The sequence below is a fragment of the Aquila chrysaetos genome, chromosome 11 (genome assembly GCF_900496995.4).
Source record: "Aquila chrysaetos chrysaetos chromosome 11, bAquChr1.4, whole genome shotgun sequence".
Taxonomy (NCBI): Eukaryota; Metazoa; Chordata; class Aves; order Accipitriformes; family Accipitridae; genus Aquila; species Aquila chrysaetos.
In genome coordinates, this window is record NC_044014.1 from 14486886 (window position 1) to 14502180 (window position 15295).

The 15295-nt window shown below is 44.3% G+C and overlaps 1 protein-coding gene across 6 annotated transcripts in view; it reads left to right on the top strand.

The window, feature by feature from the left end:
• SH3PXD2A (SH3 and PX domains 2A) overlaps window positions 1-15295 on the top strand; it is a 269014-nt gene that overhangs the window by 230751 nt on the left and 22968 nt on the right. For 5 of the 6 annotated variants that reach the window (XM_030030152.1, XM_030030154.1, XM_030030159.1 and 2 more), the window contains 2 exons: window positions 2282-2365; window positions 15118-15235. In XM_030030152.1, the coding sequence (XP_029886012.1) occupies window positions 2282-2365; window positions 15118-15235 (202 nt within the window). The remainder of the gene's footprint in view (window positions 1-2281; window positions 2366-15117; window positions 15236-15295) is intronic. The other variant, XM_030030155.1, reaches the window with a different exon arrangement.

The following is a 15295-nucleotide window of genomic DNA, read 5'->3' on the forward strand; positions in this document are numbered from 1 at the left end:
TCAGGACGAGGGTAGACAGTCGACTGCTACCTGGGCCTGTGTTTAGACCAACACCATCTTAAAAGGCTTGGAAAACATTCAGAAAGCGATCTAAAGAAACATTCACAGCCACAGGAGCTGTTAAAGTAAACATCCTAAAATGGTCTCTGGAAAGGTTTAGACACTTGTTGATAAATAACCTTGCTGGTGATTAACTGTGGCATGACCAACCAAGTCCAAGTCTAGGATCAAATGGCAAAATTCAATATTGTTGAGGAGAAAAAAACCTGACTTATACAAAGCATCATTGTGATATAAAAGGGCTATCACTGGGGATAGTCATATGTTGTGAGGAGGACACAGTGTGGTGGATCTGTGTGACCCACTGTGTTCAAGCGTTGCTCCTGGATGGCTGAATCCTCCAAACTCCTGGTGCAAGCAAGGAGCTGTGGGTAACTGCTCTGTGTTGACACCTGAAGCAAATTTCTACCCCTTCCACACTCTTCCTTCCTGCAAGCCTTTAAGTTCAACACCTTTCATTTCCTCCCGTCTTGTATAGAAACCTCCTAATGCAGGCAGCCTTACTGTCAATTTAGCTTTAGCTTCTCTCTCTGCTATAATCTGTATGTCTAGTGAGGCGTCCTGTGTTGCCTCTTGCGTAGCGTGCGTGTAACTGGCAGTCTAATGTCCTGTTGATTTGGAGAAAGCCACCAGGTTAAAACAATTGGTAAGAAAAACACCACCAGCAAGGAGTGAATGCAGCTCATCTTCTGTGCCACCATGGGCTTCACTGATTTCTGTTAGCCAAAACCACAGCAATCTATAAACTTGAAATCCAGCTCCTCGGAAAATTTGTGGTGGTTCTTTGACCCACGTGGCATCAAAGGGGAAGTACAGAGTACCACAAACTAGATATTATGTCTGTTCAACACCACTTACCACACCTCCACTTAGGGTGACTAGGGAAGGTTTAGGCCTTACAGCAAAGGAGAAACTGAGGAAGAATGAGCTAGGTGCAGAAGTCTGGTCTAAGCCCCTGACAGATAGAAAGGGCAAAAAGGCAAAAGCCGCTTTTGGGGGAAGTTACTAATTTTTTTACTTATCCAGCTAATCGTTCCCCAATCAAATAATTTTGCTGTGCCTGATTGTCTACAGAACGTAATTCTAGGAGATGATGGTGTCTGCTCTCATAAGGGTATCTTCCCCAAATGAGTGCACATAAGCAGAACTGAGTGATTATTAATTTATGGACAGTTTCCCAGCATCACTAGCAAAACAGTTGTGTTTGCACTGTAGCGATAGCTGAAGTGTAGTATTTTGCATTGCTTTGTGGCAGCACCAAGTACCGTTGCAGTAGTTGCCAAACTAGCATGGAAGCCCTTGAATGGAAAAAGGGAAATGTTTATCTGTGTTTCTGTGCCAGTCCAATGGTTCCTGTGTCGTTCATACCTTCACAAGCAGAAGAAGGAGCTGAGTACAGTTCTACATGTGCAATCCAGAAAACAAGTGGTGTCCTCTGTGCACAGCTGCTTTCACAATGCCATTTCCATAGGTGTCTTGTCTTTGTTTATATTTTAAGCATAAATTATTGTTTCAGTGTGTAACTAATTCTCAGTTATGGCTTGTTAGCTTCTTGAGCCTGCTCAATAATTGCAAGGTTAGGTTTTTCCTTATATTTGTAATCAGTATGTTAGAAATTTGGATCATGATAATTAGCTGTGACAATGATTGTGAGTCATGTGTTGCAAGCAAGGAGAGACATGAGACACTTTTCACTTGGGTTCTGTTCCTGAGTGCTGCTTTTACAAGTGAACTTGCATAAGAGAAGCTGCCTTCCCCCCCACCCTGCGTTTTGTTTACAGTGTGATAATTTGCTTAGACAGGGTTAGAGCCCTATTGGGTTTGATGCCATATGCAATAGACTGTATTTTCCAAAGATCCTGTAGCCTAACTAGGAGACGCAACAGTAATGATGTTGATCTGTCCTGCCACTGCAGCCTCCTTGGACAAGCTGTCTTCATTTGTGCAGCTTGTGTATGTTTTTGGTTCTTTTAAGGAAAGCCAGTAGCAAGGGTGGCAATTTGTAACAGTTCTAGGTGGCTCATGTTGCTCAGGCTCAAGAAGCTAACTTGTTCCACTGTACTATATAAACTAAAACAAAATGCATCCCACCTAACCCATTCCTGCTAACAAGACCAGTGCTTGTAAATGCCATGTTTTGTTTTTATTCCTCACCCTCCCATGATTTTTGTTTTCTTTTTTTTGTCTTTTTTTTTTTGTTTCCATCCATGTTCCAAACTAGTTTCTAAGAGACGCAAGGCTCACCTGAGACGCCTGGACCGGCGATGGACGCTGGGTGGGATAGTCAACAGGCAGCAGAGTCGAGGTGAATTAATAGCTTCCTATGGCACCAGCCCCTAAGGGTGCACCAAAAGCCATGCTGCAGCTTCGGCTGTTGTGTGCCAGGGTCTGCATCTTCAGCACTCTGGTAGAGAGAGGCCGAAGCTCCAGAGTTCAGATGTGCATTTTGTACATGACAGCTTGAGGGTGTCTTGGAACCAGGGTTAGGTACCCCAAGAGCTGGAGGCTAATAACCAAGGGTAGCTTTGCAGTCTGGCTCCTCGTGCTGTTTGGGGAAGCTCACATCTGTTGTGTTTTAACTTCGGGCATATTTGTACTCAGTCTTTCCTACCTCAGGAAGGACAAGTGATACTTTCAGGGCTATTAAAATGAGAAGAATGCCAAAAAGCCATGGTCAGAGATGTGCGCGCTGGAAAAGTGCTTGATGTGGAAAGATGAGAATCATTCCAGTTTCAGTCCCCTCTCTTCCTTGCAAGCAGTGCTTGGTAAAGACAGACTTCTTCAGAACTCTTGGGAGCTTTTGGTGTCAGTCTTAGGTGTTTAAAATACCACCAGTAGCAGCATAGGTATATAGATGTGTATATATATATATATATATTTTTTTTTTTTTTTAAGCTTTTTTGGTCTGACAGGGAGCATGGTGGGGTGGGAGGGAACACTTTGTATTCTGAAGCCGTGTTTGGGTAAAGTCTGAGGAATCTTCCGAACCAAGCATTTCGCTAGTGGATGTGAATCGTCTTTCCCAGAGTAAAGGTACCCCTTTCTCTCCCCTTGTCCCCTTCTTGAAAGATTGTCCAGATGTGGTATTCCTTGCCTTTTAAAAAGGAAGAAGGTGGGCGGAAGCACCATTTGCACCTCTGTGTAACTTTCAGACAACTTTACTGAGGGGATGGAACCAAACATAAGCACAAGAGAAGCTTGTCAGTTGAGGAAAAGGTGCTTTTTCCTACTAAGGAGAGAATGTACTTTTAAAGTAGCAAATTTACCTTCTCCTGGATTTGGTGGTTGTTCTATGGGCAGACTCACGTGGGTGTCAAGCGCATACAACTTTTCAGTGGCCTTTTACCTTTGCCTCAAAGTATTACTGAGGAAACCAAAATAGCAAGAAGGGTGTTCTTCCTACTGTAGCTTGGCCCTGCAGCAACTGGAACTATCCTCCAAAGACAAGGTCTTGCTTCTCAGCCACTAAATACATCCTGAAGGCACACCCCCCCCCCCCCCGACTCCTAAGCACACATGCTGGCTTGTGAAAAAGAACTTGTGCTTATTTCTGTACCCCCAGAGTTTGGGAGCTACTTATTTTGCATTGTCAAACTCTGCCAGATACTTCCTGGCAATTTAACTAGGAGAATTTCTGGGAATCAGTTTTTCAAACAATTTGTTTACTAGTTTAAACAAATACATCCTTTCATATTCATACAATATTGCAAACAAAATGTTAAGACTGCATGATCAGTCCCTTAGTGTAGTCGACTGGTAAGACTCAAGGACCTAAGCTGCATTCCCAGGTCTTCCCCCTTGCAGTCTTATGCCCACCATCTGGGTGCATCTTCTCCAGACCTGCCCTCTGACCAGTGTCACAGTGTCTTCCCTGGCAGTCTTCCCCACCACAGGCTCTCCTAGTCTCTTCCATTCCTGCCTTTTTCTTGCTCCATAACAGCTTATTCCCTATTAGGCCTAAACAACGCTGGGTTTTTGAGTGTGTTGGAGAATATGTGCTTTATCTCAAACTAAATCTCGGCACTTGAACTTGGCACAGACTGCAGTATCTCAAGGTTTGGGGCACCCTCCGTGGCTGAGCTGCTTCAATAAGCTCTTTCCAATGCATTTCAGCCACAGCTAGCCAGGCTGGCTAAAAATAAGCTGTTTAATGTCATCTCAAATAGTAGGTTAGGGAGCTCTTACAAGAGCAGGCTCATTGGAAGTAAAGAAAATTATTTGAATGCTTGGGGACAGGTTGGAGACAGTGGCTTCATCATCTGGCATAGCTGTAGCCTGTACAGACATCTATGCCTTCCAAACTGCAGTTGTTCAAAGTACGAGTCTCTGGATGTCCAGCCTGCTGTTCTCTAACAGATCACAGTTTATGTGAGGTCAGGAGAGATTCTTACTCCCTTCTTTCCCTCCCATCCCAGCCCAAAAGACTTCTAACAAAGCCAAATTTGGGTGGGTTTGCACTGAAATGACAGAGTGCATGAAGTGTACACATGTACCCCCCTGCCAACCTTGAAGTCCCTGCTCCAAAGCACAGAAGAACTAGAGCTGCTCAAACAGGAGGTTGCCAGAATTGTTTAATGCAGGCAGAACAGCTTCCCCTCCCCCACTTGGCCTCTTTCTTGGAAATAAATTCAATTAAACATTTTGGCTGAAATTCTTCCCACCCAGCGATACTCTGCTTGAGATAGTCCCTGCTGTCGGAAGGGTTAGCTCTGAGAGTTCACTGGAGTTTAAAAGCAAGCTGTAAAGGATGCTTCCCTTTATATTTATGCTTGGGTACCACTAATAAGCATTTTTTACCAAAATCATAGGACTATGATAGAATCACTTAAAAGCCAGAACTGAAGGAATTAAACATTGTTTCTGAAGGCCAGGATTTTGTAAGTGACTTGGATATTAAAAACACGGGGAAGGTCTGAGTGCAGAAGGGAAGAGTGTTTGCTTCCCTGTTACAGACTGCCTACTGGGGGAGAATTATCAGGGGTAACATATGGCTTATTTCTACCCTTTCCAAAGCCATTTGAAGAGGCTAAGCATCCCTGAACTTCAGATATTTGGGAGCAATGTTACTGGGTCTGTGAATAAGAAACATGAAAGACAAATTGAATATCATGGTAGTGCTCCTTTTTTAAAGCTGAAAAAAATCTGTAAAGAGAACAGCTGTAGTCTGTTTTTACAAAGAGAAACAGATGACATTTGTTGCTGAACTTTTCTCTTTAAAATGGTCCGTGGTGTGCCCAGATCTAAGAGATTACACTGGTTTATGTTTCTTACGTAGCTGCAGAGCTTGTTTTTTTAAAATGTTAAATGTTTTTAAATGTGGTACATTTTCTAAACTTTTGTCTATACATTACGAAACTCCAATAATACAAATATGGATTGTGAGGAAAAGCGTGAACGTTTGTAGTTTTCCTCACTCCTGACACTTGTTAGACCTGCAAGCTGCAGGGTTCATGTTTTCTTGTAGCAGGTAAAATGCTAATTCTACACATGCATTTATTTGGAACTTCCCCTGGAAGAGGACTTAGGATTGTTTACAGGCTAATTTAATGAGAAGTCATTTGTGCTATTAAAGTTTGATTGGGAAAAGTGGGGGTTTACATGCCTGTTTTATATGCCAGATATCTGACATAAGTTATTGCTACTTTGGTTTTGTGCCCAACACTTTCAACTAGAGCCGTTACAATGCAGGAAAGTACTTTTAAGTTATTCATATCAACAATATAGTGACATATGGGCTGAATTTCTGCCAAATGAGCCTATTATTTAAGAGTAGCCACTAGCACAAGAAATAAGCTATTCAATGAAAAAGGTCAAGTTAGAACTTGGAAACCATAGGTCTTCCTACTGCTTGCCTAACTTACGGAGAGAGCGAGCTTGATGGGAAGAGATGGACGGGGTGTAGAGGGAAGGCAGCCGTGTAACCCAGTGGTCTTGATACTTGAATGCCATCTCCTAGCCTGGGTGGGTTGTTCTGCAGCCAGTTTTCTAACTGTGGAAAGAGCTCGTCATCAGTACTGGTAATTGAGCTTGGCTGGTGTGCTCATGTACTCTTACCCTTTCCCGCATCCCACAAGAGCCGCTTTGCCCTCTTTGGCAGCCGTTTCATTACTCGCAGGGCTTCTCCCTTTGTTTTCACTCTTTTTCCCTGCTTGTCCTTGATGCTGGTGAAATGTTTGTCACTCACAGCACAAGGCTGCTTTGCTGAGCTAAATCAAACCAGCACAGTGCAGCTTCAGACTTTGTTTGCTCTTTCTTTTCTTTTTTTTTTTCTCCTCTGTGCTCCAAGGAAAGTAGTAAATGTTTATTGCCCCTTGCTGGTTGAAGAAAGAGCATGTGCAGTACAGAACTGTTTAAAAGAAATGTCATTATTTTTCTATTCTATCTGTTGGCATGAGGTTTTCTGTTATTTAAAAAAAAGGGGGGCGGGGGGAGAGGGACAAAGGCTGAAGAGCTCCTGTCTGCAGATGAACACATTTGATAACTCTCGACGGTTATTTTCTCTGCTGAATATTTAGACAAGTAAAACAAAGTCCATGTTGAATTAATGCATCGTGTTCTGGAACAGCGAGACTTTTTCCAGAAGCAGGTCTGACAAAGGGGGGGTGGAGTGGAGGAGTGGGGGAGGGCGAGTGCAGACTGCTGACTGAGGGGAAAGTATTTTGAAAGAAAATTCTTCTGTGGTTTGGAAGATGTAGAGTTGGGGCTGTTGCATTTTGCTGAGAAATCGTTAATTGGCTAATTTCTAGCCCAATTCCCCCCTGTCCCCACCCCTACTGGCATATCAACAAGGATGGGGTCACAGAAAGCTGGGGGCATGTACAAACACCAGCTGAGCAAAGGAAATTACAACCTTACTTGGTTGGCTCCTGAAGTGCTGCAGATAACTTCCACACTTATTTATGGAGGCAGAAAAGAGCAAACTTATAAAATATAGGTGAAGGAGAGGTATGCAAAACGGGGCGCTCAGAACTTGGAAGCAGAAACGTATGAGCACTGGCCATTTGCCTGGGAGAGATGAGACTGATTATGCAGGGCTGGAAACGTGCGTGGTATTTTAGCTGCTTAAAGGCAAGGTTCCTGTCCCAAATAGTTTACAGCCTAAACAAAGAGGAGATCTGTGCATCAAAGGAACCTGGGCAACTGGCAATTTGGCATGCATCTTATTACAACCAAAAGGTTTTTCACAGTGGAAAGTGATATTTATTTGGTATTTTTGAAAGCTTTTAAAGAAGGACTAAAACTAAGCTCATTTGGCAAGGCAGGAAGTCAGGGTAGGTAAGGCTTATTTTAGGAAGGATTTGAGAGTTTCAGGTTATTTGATACCATGGAGGAGGGAGCCTATTCAGGTTGATGAGACATCATAAGAAAGGCATGGGGCTGAGTGGGAAAAGATGAAAGGATTTGAAGGAGTGGGAAATCTTAAGGGAGCAGAACACGTGAGAGTGTGTATTAGAATATTAAAGCAAGGCACAGCACACAGGCTTGAAAATTCAAGATGGGACAACTGAATTTGGTGTACTCTTGGTTGGAGTCTGGCTGAAGTCTGGCTGAAGTACCAGAGTGCTGCTGTGCCAAGAGCCTTCAGCAAGAGTAGTGTGCTGAAAGGCTGGGAAGGGAGCAAAGGAAGCAGGAGGTGGCTGTAATGGTTGTGCAAAAGAGGTTGAAGGGCCAGATCAGGGCTCTAGCAGTGAGGAGCAGCAGTGATAGAGGATTTTGAAGATGTTGGGGAAAGGAACTGTTACCTTGGTGATAGACTAGGAGGAATCTGAAATAACCAGTGCCAAGCAAATCGGGAAGATTGAATAAGGAAGATTTGGAAAGCGCTACTGAAGCTCTACATTACAACTTGAGCAGTAAAACCATAGGTCTGCTTTCCTTGACCTGACAGTAAGTATAAATCCAGACAGCCAGAGGAGGGACTAAGTTGCCTTCTCAAGACACCTCATAACTTTAATGTGTAGTATATGTGTGCGTGAGTGCACGTGTAAAATCTGAAATTCTGGTTTGATAGATGGGATTGGAGGAGCCCCACAGGCTGTCAAATTCAGTGTCTTGCTCCGTCAGATAATTAGGTATGGTTTCTTCAGGAGCGGATGGAGCTTCATCCTAGCTGTTCTGAGGCTTTTCCTGTGGGAGAGATGTCCTAACAGGTCACCTGATGTGGAAAATGCCATGCCCAATGCCTAAAAATTCTTTCAGATTCCCCTTCTACTAGCAGACAGAAATACAGCAGATGAAACAAAAGAAAACCTATTTGGGTATATGCTGTTTAAAGGGAGTGTGATGGAATGGATGCGTCTGCTGGCTGTTTAATTACAAGCTGCAATCCTACACAAAAGGAAAAAATACAAAGTACTGTTGTCATGGTCTACCATTATACAAAAATAAATGTTGTTGACATTAAGTCTTCCTGGAACTTAACAAGTTAAATGTAGCATCCCTAGTTTTTCTGCAACCAGTATGTTGTATCATAGCCATTGAGCAGGCTGGGTGAGACAAAAGAAATCGTTCAGTCCCCGCTACACTATGGCTGCAAAGGTGACCTTTTACTACTTGATGAGCATAGCCAAGGTGCCTACAGGTCATCTTGCTCTGCTGTAAATCATATGATGGTTTAAGAGCTGTATTATAAATCCTATTTATGCAAAAAGTTGCACTTCTTTAAGCTCCATCTTAAAATGGGTGGGAGAAGACATGTGGGCACTCTTAAACTATCCTAGCCTGGTTTTAGATTTTTCCATATAGGTTGCCTGGACTCTGCTTCCAGCAGTCTCAGAAATAGGCTTCTTTCCTCAAAATTAAATGAAGCTGCATTGAAACTAGCCTGGTTTAGTACAGAGAACAGTTTTAAACAGAGTTTGTGGTGCCACCACTAAAAGTAACAGTCTCACCTTCCCCAGCATCTTCCCTTCTCCTTTATGCTCGTGCAGATCCGCAATGAACCAAACCAGACTTAGGGTCATACTAACTTTTCCTTGGCCAGATTGGCTTCAGGTCCATCTCATGGCAGAGTCGCAAACTGTGCAAGGAGAGGTGGCAGGTGCAACGCAGGTTGGAGGAGGGAAAAGGGAACAGTCTCGGCTACTGCAGCACTAGGCATGCATTCAAAAACTCTTTGTAAAGCAGCTTTTTAATGTTAAAGCTATTCCTATTTGTGTATAGGAAAGGCCTCAGCTTGGCAGAACACTTATGTTGCTGGAGGGATGCAAAATGGTTGTGTTGTTGGTTTGGTTTCTTTTTTTCTCTTCTAACAGCCACGGAAGGGCATTAGATGTCTGTGGCTTGTGAAGGAGTGACCCGTAACTCTCAAATACCACTGGCTTCCTTGTGCCTGCTCTGTTGAAAATAACGTGGTTGTACACATCTGTACAAAACACATACTATACATAGCTGTAATGCAGGGCATTGTGCGGCTCAAATGCTTTGTCCTCTATATACGCACACTTCCCAGCTGGACTGCAGCAGTCTGTGCTACGCTTACTGGGGGGAAATGTCAGTTGCTAGAAAAAGCCCTCTCTGTAGTATTGTGGGCTGTTACAAGGCCATGGGAACTGTCCTCTGCTGTCCACACTGTTTTCCCAGTGATCCACCAGGACCTGTCTCTATATTTTGGCCCCAAGCCTCTACTGTCTTTCTTCAGGAGACTTTAGGTAGAACCAGAGTAAAACAGAAGCCTGCCTTTCTTTGGGGAGCAGAAAAGGAAGGAGGAGAAAGATTGATAGGGAAGTGAGGCTTTGGAATAACTAGTGGACTGAGCACTGGGCTGCCAGGGTGTCTGGGAGGGCTGGGCAGAGCACAGCTACAAGTGGGTGGTATGAGTTGGGTAGTCCAAACAGCGCAGAAATTCTTGTGCATGTTTTAAATAGTGTCTGTGTCTGGGGAGGAGAGAGAATGACACATACTAATCCTTTCCTTCCAAGCTAAGTGGGTTGCAGTTGGGTAATGCGTGATGTGACAGACTTGTATCGTAGCTCTTTGCCAAACAGGCTTTGCTTCTGCATGCATGTTTTGTTCAGATTTACTAGGGCAGCTGAATTTCCAATAGAGGTATGTCCTTCAGTTCAGCTGGGGAAGGTTATCTTTGACCTGCAAATTAGAGGTAAAGAAATATAAGTGAAGTTGGCTAATTGAACTATTAACAGATCTCTGGGTGTCACACACTAAGAACAGAGGTGCCTTTATGCCATTTTCATCTTGAAGGGGAGTAGGACTCCCATCCCATTATTTCCAAAGTGCAGCCTTTTAGCTGATGTATGTGCTTTGTAGCATGTAGTAAGATTTATTCTGCCCACTTGACCTCAGCTGAAGTTGATGTAATGGAAGCTGCAGCTGGGGAATACAAATTATACTTTTGTTGGCATTTTTTTTGCTGTTAATTGTTAAGTCAAAACTTAATGAATCAAAATTAAACACTAGTATTCTCTGTAGATCTGGGCATACAGCCTTGATGGTAGATCTGGGCTGGTTCACCGACTTGTATTTTATACCATTGCCTGTCATAGTATTTGAATGAAACCAACATATTTCAGATTTGTCAGTGTAACTCGGTGCAGTGTCTTTCTACTGGCTGATGCTCTGCTGATTCTCTCATGAAGCCATTTATTTGTGTTAAGTCTTTCCAGTAACCTTATGTATCAGTCATGAAGTGTCAAATATCTTCTCTTAAAGACTTTTGAATAGTAATCTGAAATTTTGAATGCTACATCAGTCCTCTTAAGTGACACATCCACTGAAAGCTCCACTGCTCCCTTCAGCAAATCTTCGTTTATACAAAACATCCACTGGCTAGAGATAGTCTTGGAGAAACAAAACAGGATTACACTTTGGTTGCAAGGGGGCCTGTATCTCCAGAATACTGTTTAAGTTATAAACCTCATGTATGTTTGTGGTATCCCCTGCACCACTGAAAGAAACCAAACGTGTGTAATCTTGGAAACGGCTGTAATTTTTGCTGTGAAAGCACTTCGCAAAGGGAAATTGTAATGGTGGCTTCCTGTTCTTGATCTGTAGGCTTAAAAATAGGACTGCTAAACAAAAACATTGTAGGACCCTCTTTTCTAAGCAGATTTTTAACACTTTTGATTGTCTTGCTTCATGGGGGAACTTCTTCCTCTCTCTTCTCTCCCTACTTCCATGCAGTCTCATTTTTCCCCTTCCTTCGTATAGGGACGAGTCACCTGAAGGGCTTTCCCCTCAAAGAGCTGTAGTCTTGAGTTGAAAGCCACAGGACTGCAGATGTAAGTGGTGGAGGTGTTCATGGACAGTATAAGAGAGTGGCAATTCAGAAAAGCCTTACCTGTGCATCCCAGTGTCATGGTACTTGGATGGGGTTCCATCCTCCTTAGCAACTCAGTATTTCATTTTATAGAGTGGGCCAGTGTCTTCTGGTCATGCAGAGCCACTGATGGGCGGCATTGAGTATGGTGTGTGCAAGGCAGCAGGGTGAGAGCAGCAACAGGCAAAGCAGTAATCTCAATACTGACGGTAGAGTGCTCCTCAAGAGTGCAGTCTCTCCCCAGTAAACCTAAGCAATGGTGAAAAGCTCAGGAAAGAGGCTGCAGCTCTCCCAGCTGGGTATGTGGCTTCCCCATGCAACTGGCAGCCGCTTTTTCAATGTGCCACCTCAACAGCATGGTCAGTCCTTCCTGGCCTGTTTTCAGCCAGAATGAGAGGAGTTGGAGGATGTTTCTGCTCTTCTGCCTTACCTTGAAACAAACTGGAAGGGAAGTCCAGGAGTCAGTGGGTGGGAGGAAGACAGGCAGTAATTAACAGGTAGAGCAGTGATGTGTGCCCACCTGTAGAGTTGCAGACCCAAAAGTTGTGTTTGCAGAAGTTGCTGGCTATTGTAGTAGCTTGCATGGATCTGTTGTCTTTTTCACTGGCAAGCCACTCATCCATATTTGGAGTGGAGAGAGTGGATTTGTGTGGGGGAGGAAGGGATCTAATGTTTGGAAGGTGGTTGCATCCTAGTTTGCAAAGTACCCTCACCTCAAACTTTGATTTCCTTTTGTCGTGGTTTAACCCCAGCCAGCAACTAAGCACCACACAGCTGCTCACTCACTCCCCCCGCACCCAGTGGGATGGGGGAGAGAACTGAAAAAAAGAAAAACTCGTGGGTTGAGATAAAGACAGTTTAATAGGACAGAAATGAAGAAAATAATTATAATGATGATAATAATAATAATAAAATGAGAATAATAAAAAAGGAATTGGAATATACAAAACAAGTGATGCACACTGCAGTTGCTGATGACTCACCGATGGATGCCCAGTTAGTCCCTGAGCAGTGATCCGTGCCCCCCACCCCCCGGCCAACTTCCCCCAGTTTGGTATACTGGGCATGACATCATATGGTATGGAATACCCCTTTGGCCACTTTGGGTCAGCTGTCCTGGCTGTGTCCCCTCCCAACTGCTTGTGCCCCTCCAGCCTTCTTGCTGGCTGGGCATGAGAAGCTGAAAAATCTTTAACTTAGTATAAACACTGCTTAGCAACAACTGAAAACATCAGTGTGTCATCAGCATTATTCTCATACTGAATCCAAAACATAGCACTATACCAGCTACTAGAAGGAAAAGTAACCCTATCCCAGCTGAAACCAGGGCATCCTTGAATGATCAGACTCAAATGCTGTTGGGGTTGATGGGTGACCACTGTCTCAATTCCTCACACAGGAGAAGTCCTGCTGCAGCAGGAGTTTGGAAAGCTGTGTTGAATTCTAGGAGTGAGCACCTCACTTGTGGCCTCCTACCCTGTCCTCTGTAGAAGAAGGGAGGTCACATCCCTGAAGAGTGAGACCACTCTGCCCAGCAAGAGGAGCTGAATAGCTCGCTTTAGCTGCAGCAGGGATTGCTGTTTATGTGGAGGAAAAAATAAGATAAACAGAGAAACCTCTGTTGTAGCTGTAGTGGCAAGGGTGAACTCTGATAGCTTGGGTTATAAAGCGGCTTTGGTATGGGGGAGATACAAACCAGGGCCTTCTTCCAACGCCCAGCAAACACATGGCTTAGCTCTTTATTGCTCTCCTAGAAACATCCCTGGAAGTGTCGGAAGCAATGTGTATCTGGACAGTGCAGCTCTGTGCACCTGAACTTTCCCTTGGCTCTCTCCTCTCAGGGACGAAATTAGCTGCCTGGGGTCTTCTGCAGTTCAGTTTAGTGCTTGGGGCTTTGCATGCAGTGGAAACCAGGCATGTAACTCCTTCAGCAGCTGTCACTTGAAATAGAAGAAAAATGAGTCCACCTTTACTGTGCAGAGCAGAAACCCAGCTAGGAAAGCTGTCCTGTGACTTTGAAGCAGGGTTTCATTAGCTGGGTTTCATTCATCAGGCCCCATCTTGTAGAGTATTTCTGTGGGGAAGGTGTCGTATCCTGATGGTGCTAATTACAAACTAGCTGGAATTCCTTACCAGTGATAAAATAGTTAAAGCAGCCCTGCTAGGGGAGAGCAGGAGAGAGTATTTTCCTCTTGGAGGCAAAGGTTTTGACAGGTTTTACCCCGTCAGAATGAGAAGGATCCAAAAGCGACCCATTGAGGGAAGTTGACTTCAGAGATGTAGCTTTGCTGAATTTTCTGCCATCAGATGTTCTGCCAACATTTTTTTTTCTGCTTTCTGAGGTATTATTTCTTACTTTGTCTCAGTAAGGGTTTGGGTGGTTTTTTTTTTTTTTCCTTAAAGTTTCCATGCTTTGCCCAGCAACAAAATGCAGTTGAGCCACAAAACCAAACAGATGGTTGGGTCTGCTTCGCTCTCTCCAAAAGAGTGTTTGCCTCAAGCTGCTGCAACCTTTTCATAGCTCCTTTGTTCTGCAGTGATCAGGAGCTCTGGATTCACTTAATTTCCTGCCCGTTCCAGTGCACTGACAACCCTCTATTTGTTCCTGGCCGTGCCTTGTTGCAACTGCCAGTAGAAAGTGCTAGGAAAGCCGGTTGGGGTGCGCTTTATTGCTTGCCTTCCCTGCCTTTGATCTAGCTACAGAAACTCATGCTGTTACATGCACTGTAGCCTGGGTTCAGGAGAGGGGTTTGGTAACACTTTCCATGTCTGCCGCTGTAGAGCAAGGCTGGTAGTACACATTTTCAATGCCAGCTGTAATTTTTTAAGCTAACAGAGGAAAAGGTTGACCTTGAGCGTGATGGAAATGCTGCAGTAAATGACTCCTGGTGGGTGGAGGAAGATGCTGAGAAAGTGTCTGTTCTGCTCTGCTCATTGGCTTGTTCTCATCAAGTCTGCCCAGCTGGGAAGGGGATAGGTGCTGGAGATGAATAGGGATGCTAAGTTTTTGGCTCAAACGCCATACTTGAAATCTAGCTGTGCTTTTGAAGCATGTGTCTTGGTTCTGGTCCTCCTTTACCACTGCCACCGGTGTACTTCTCTGGAGTGAGGTACACCAAAAGTATGTTTGCAAAACACTTCACAACCCATGAATGCAAGATGCTGTATGGTCTCCTGTCAAATGCAAACCCCTTATATTCTTTTGTCACTTTTTTTTATAACTGTTTTAAGCTCATTGCTGTAGACCTATGCTGTTCAAGAGGTCCAAGGAGAGCAGTGTGATGGGCCAGCCCCTCTGAGTTGGGGAGGATCAGTCCCTCTCGGGATGCAGGGCTTGGGTTTCAGTAACACAATGCTTTGTGCAGCCATGTGCATGTTCAAAAGAGCCAACTGGCTGGAGTTCCTGCAGTGACGCTTGGCTGATTTGGCAGCAGGGCTGATTCTGTCAAGTTACAGTATGGGAGTTAAGTCCAGCTTCAAATCCTCTCCCTTACCCGCTTGAGGAACTTGGAGGGGGGCGGGAAGAAGGGGGGAAGCTCTCTGGGGACTTTTTGTCATTATTGGCATGGAAACACTTTGTGATTATCAGCAGCAGGATAGTGGCAAGGGGCTGATTATCTATCATGTCGTCAGCACAAATAATCAGTGGGCCCCTGAGCAGGGCTCCGCCTTTTGTAATGGCTCCACGTAATCACTGCATAACAGTTTAAAAGCAAGCAGAACAGAAAAACAGCTGGACTAATTCTGACCCTAACCGATGTTGCCTTTTCTCCCTTCACTAGAAGAGAAATATGTCACTATCCAGCCATACGCCAGCCAGGGGAAGGATGAGATTGGGTTCGAAAAAGGGGTCACCGTGGAGGTCATCCAAAAGAACCTGGAAGGATGGTGGTACATAAGGTAAAGAAGCTCTGCAGCCAGATTGCTGCAGAATCTGTGACAATGAGCTTTTCTGATCAT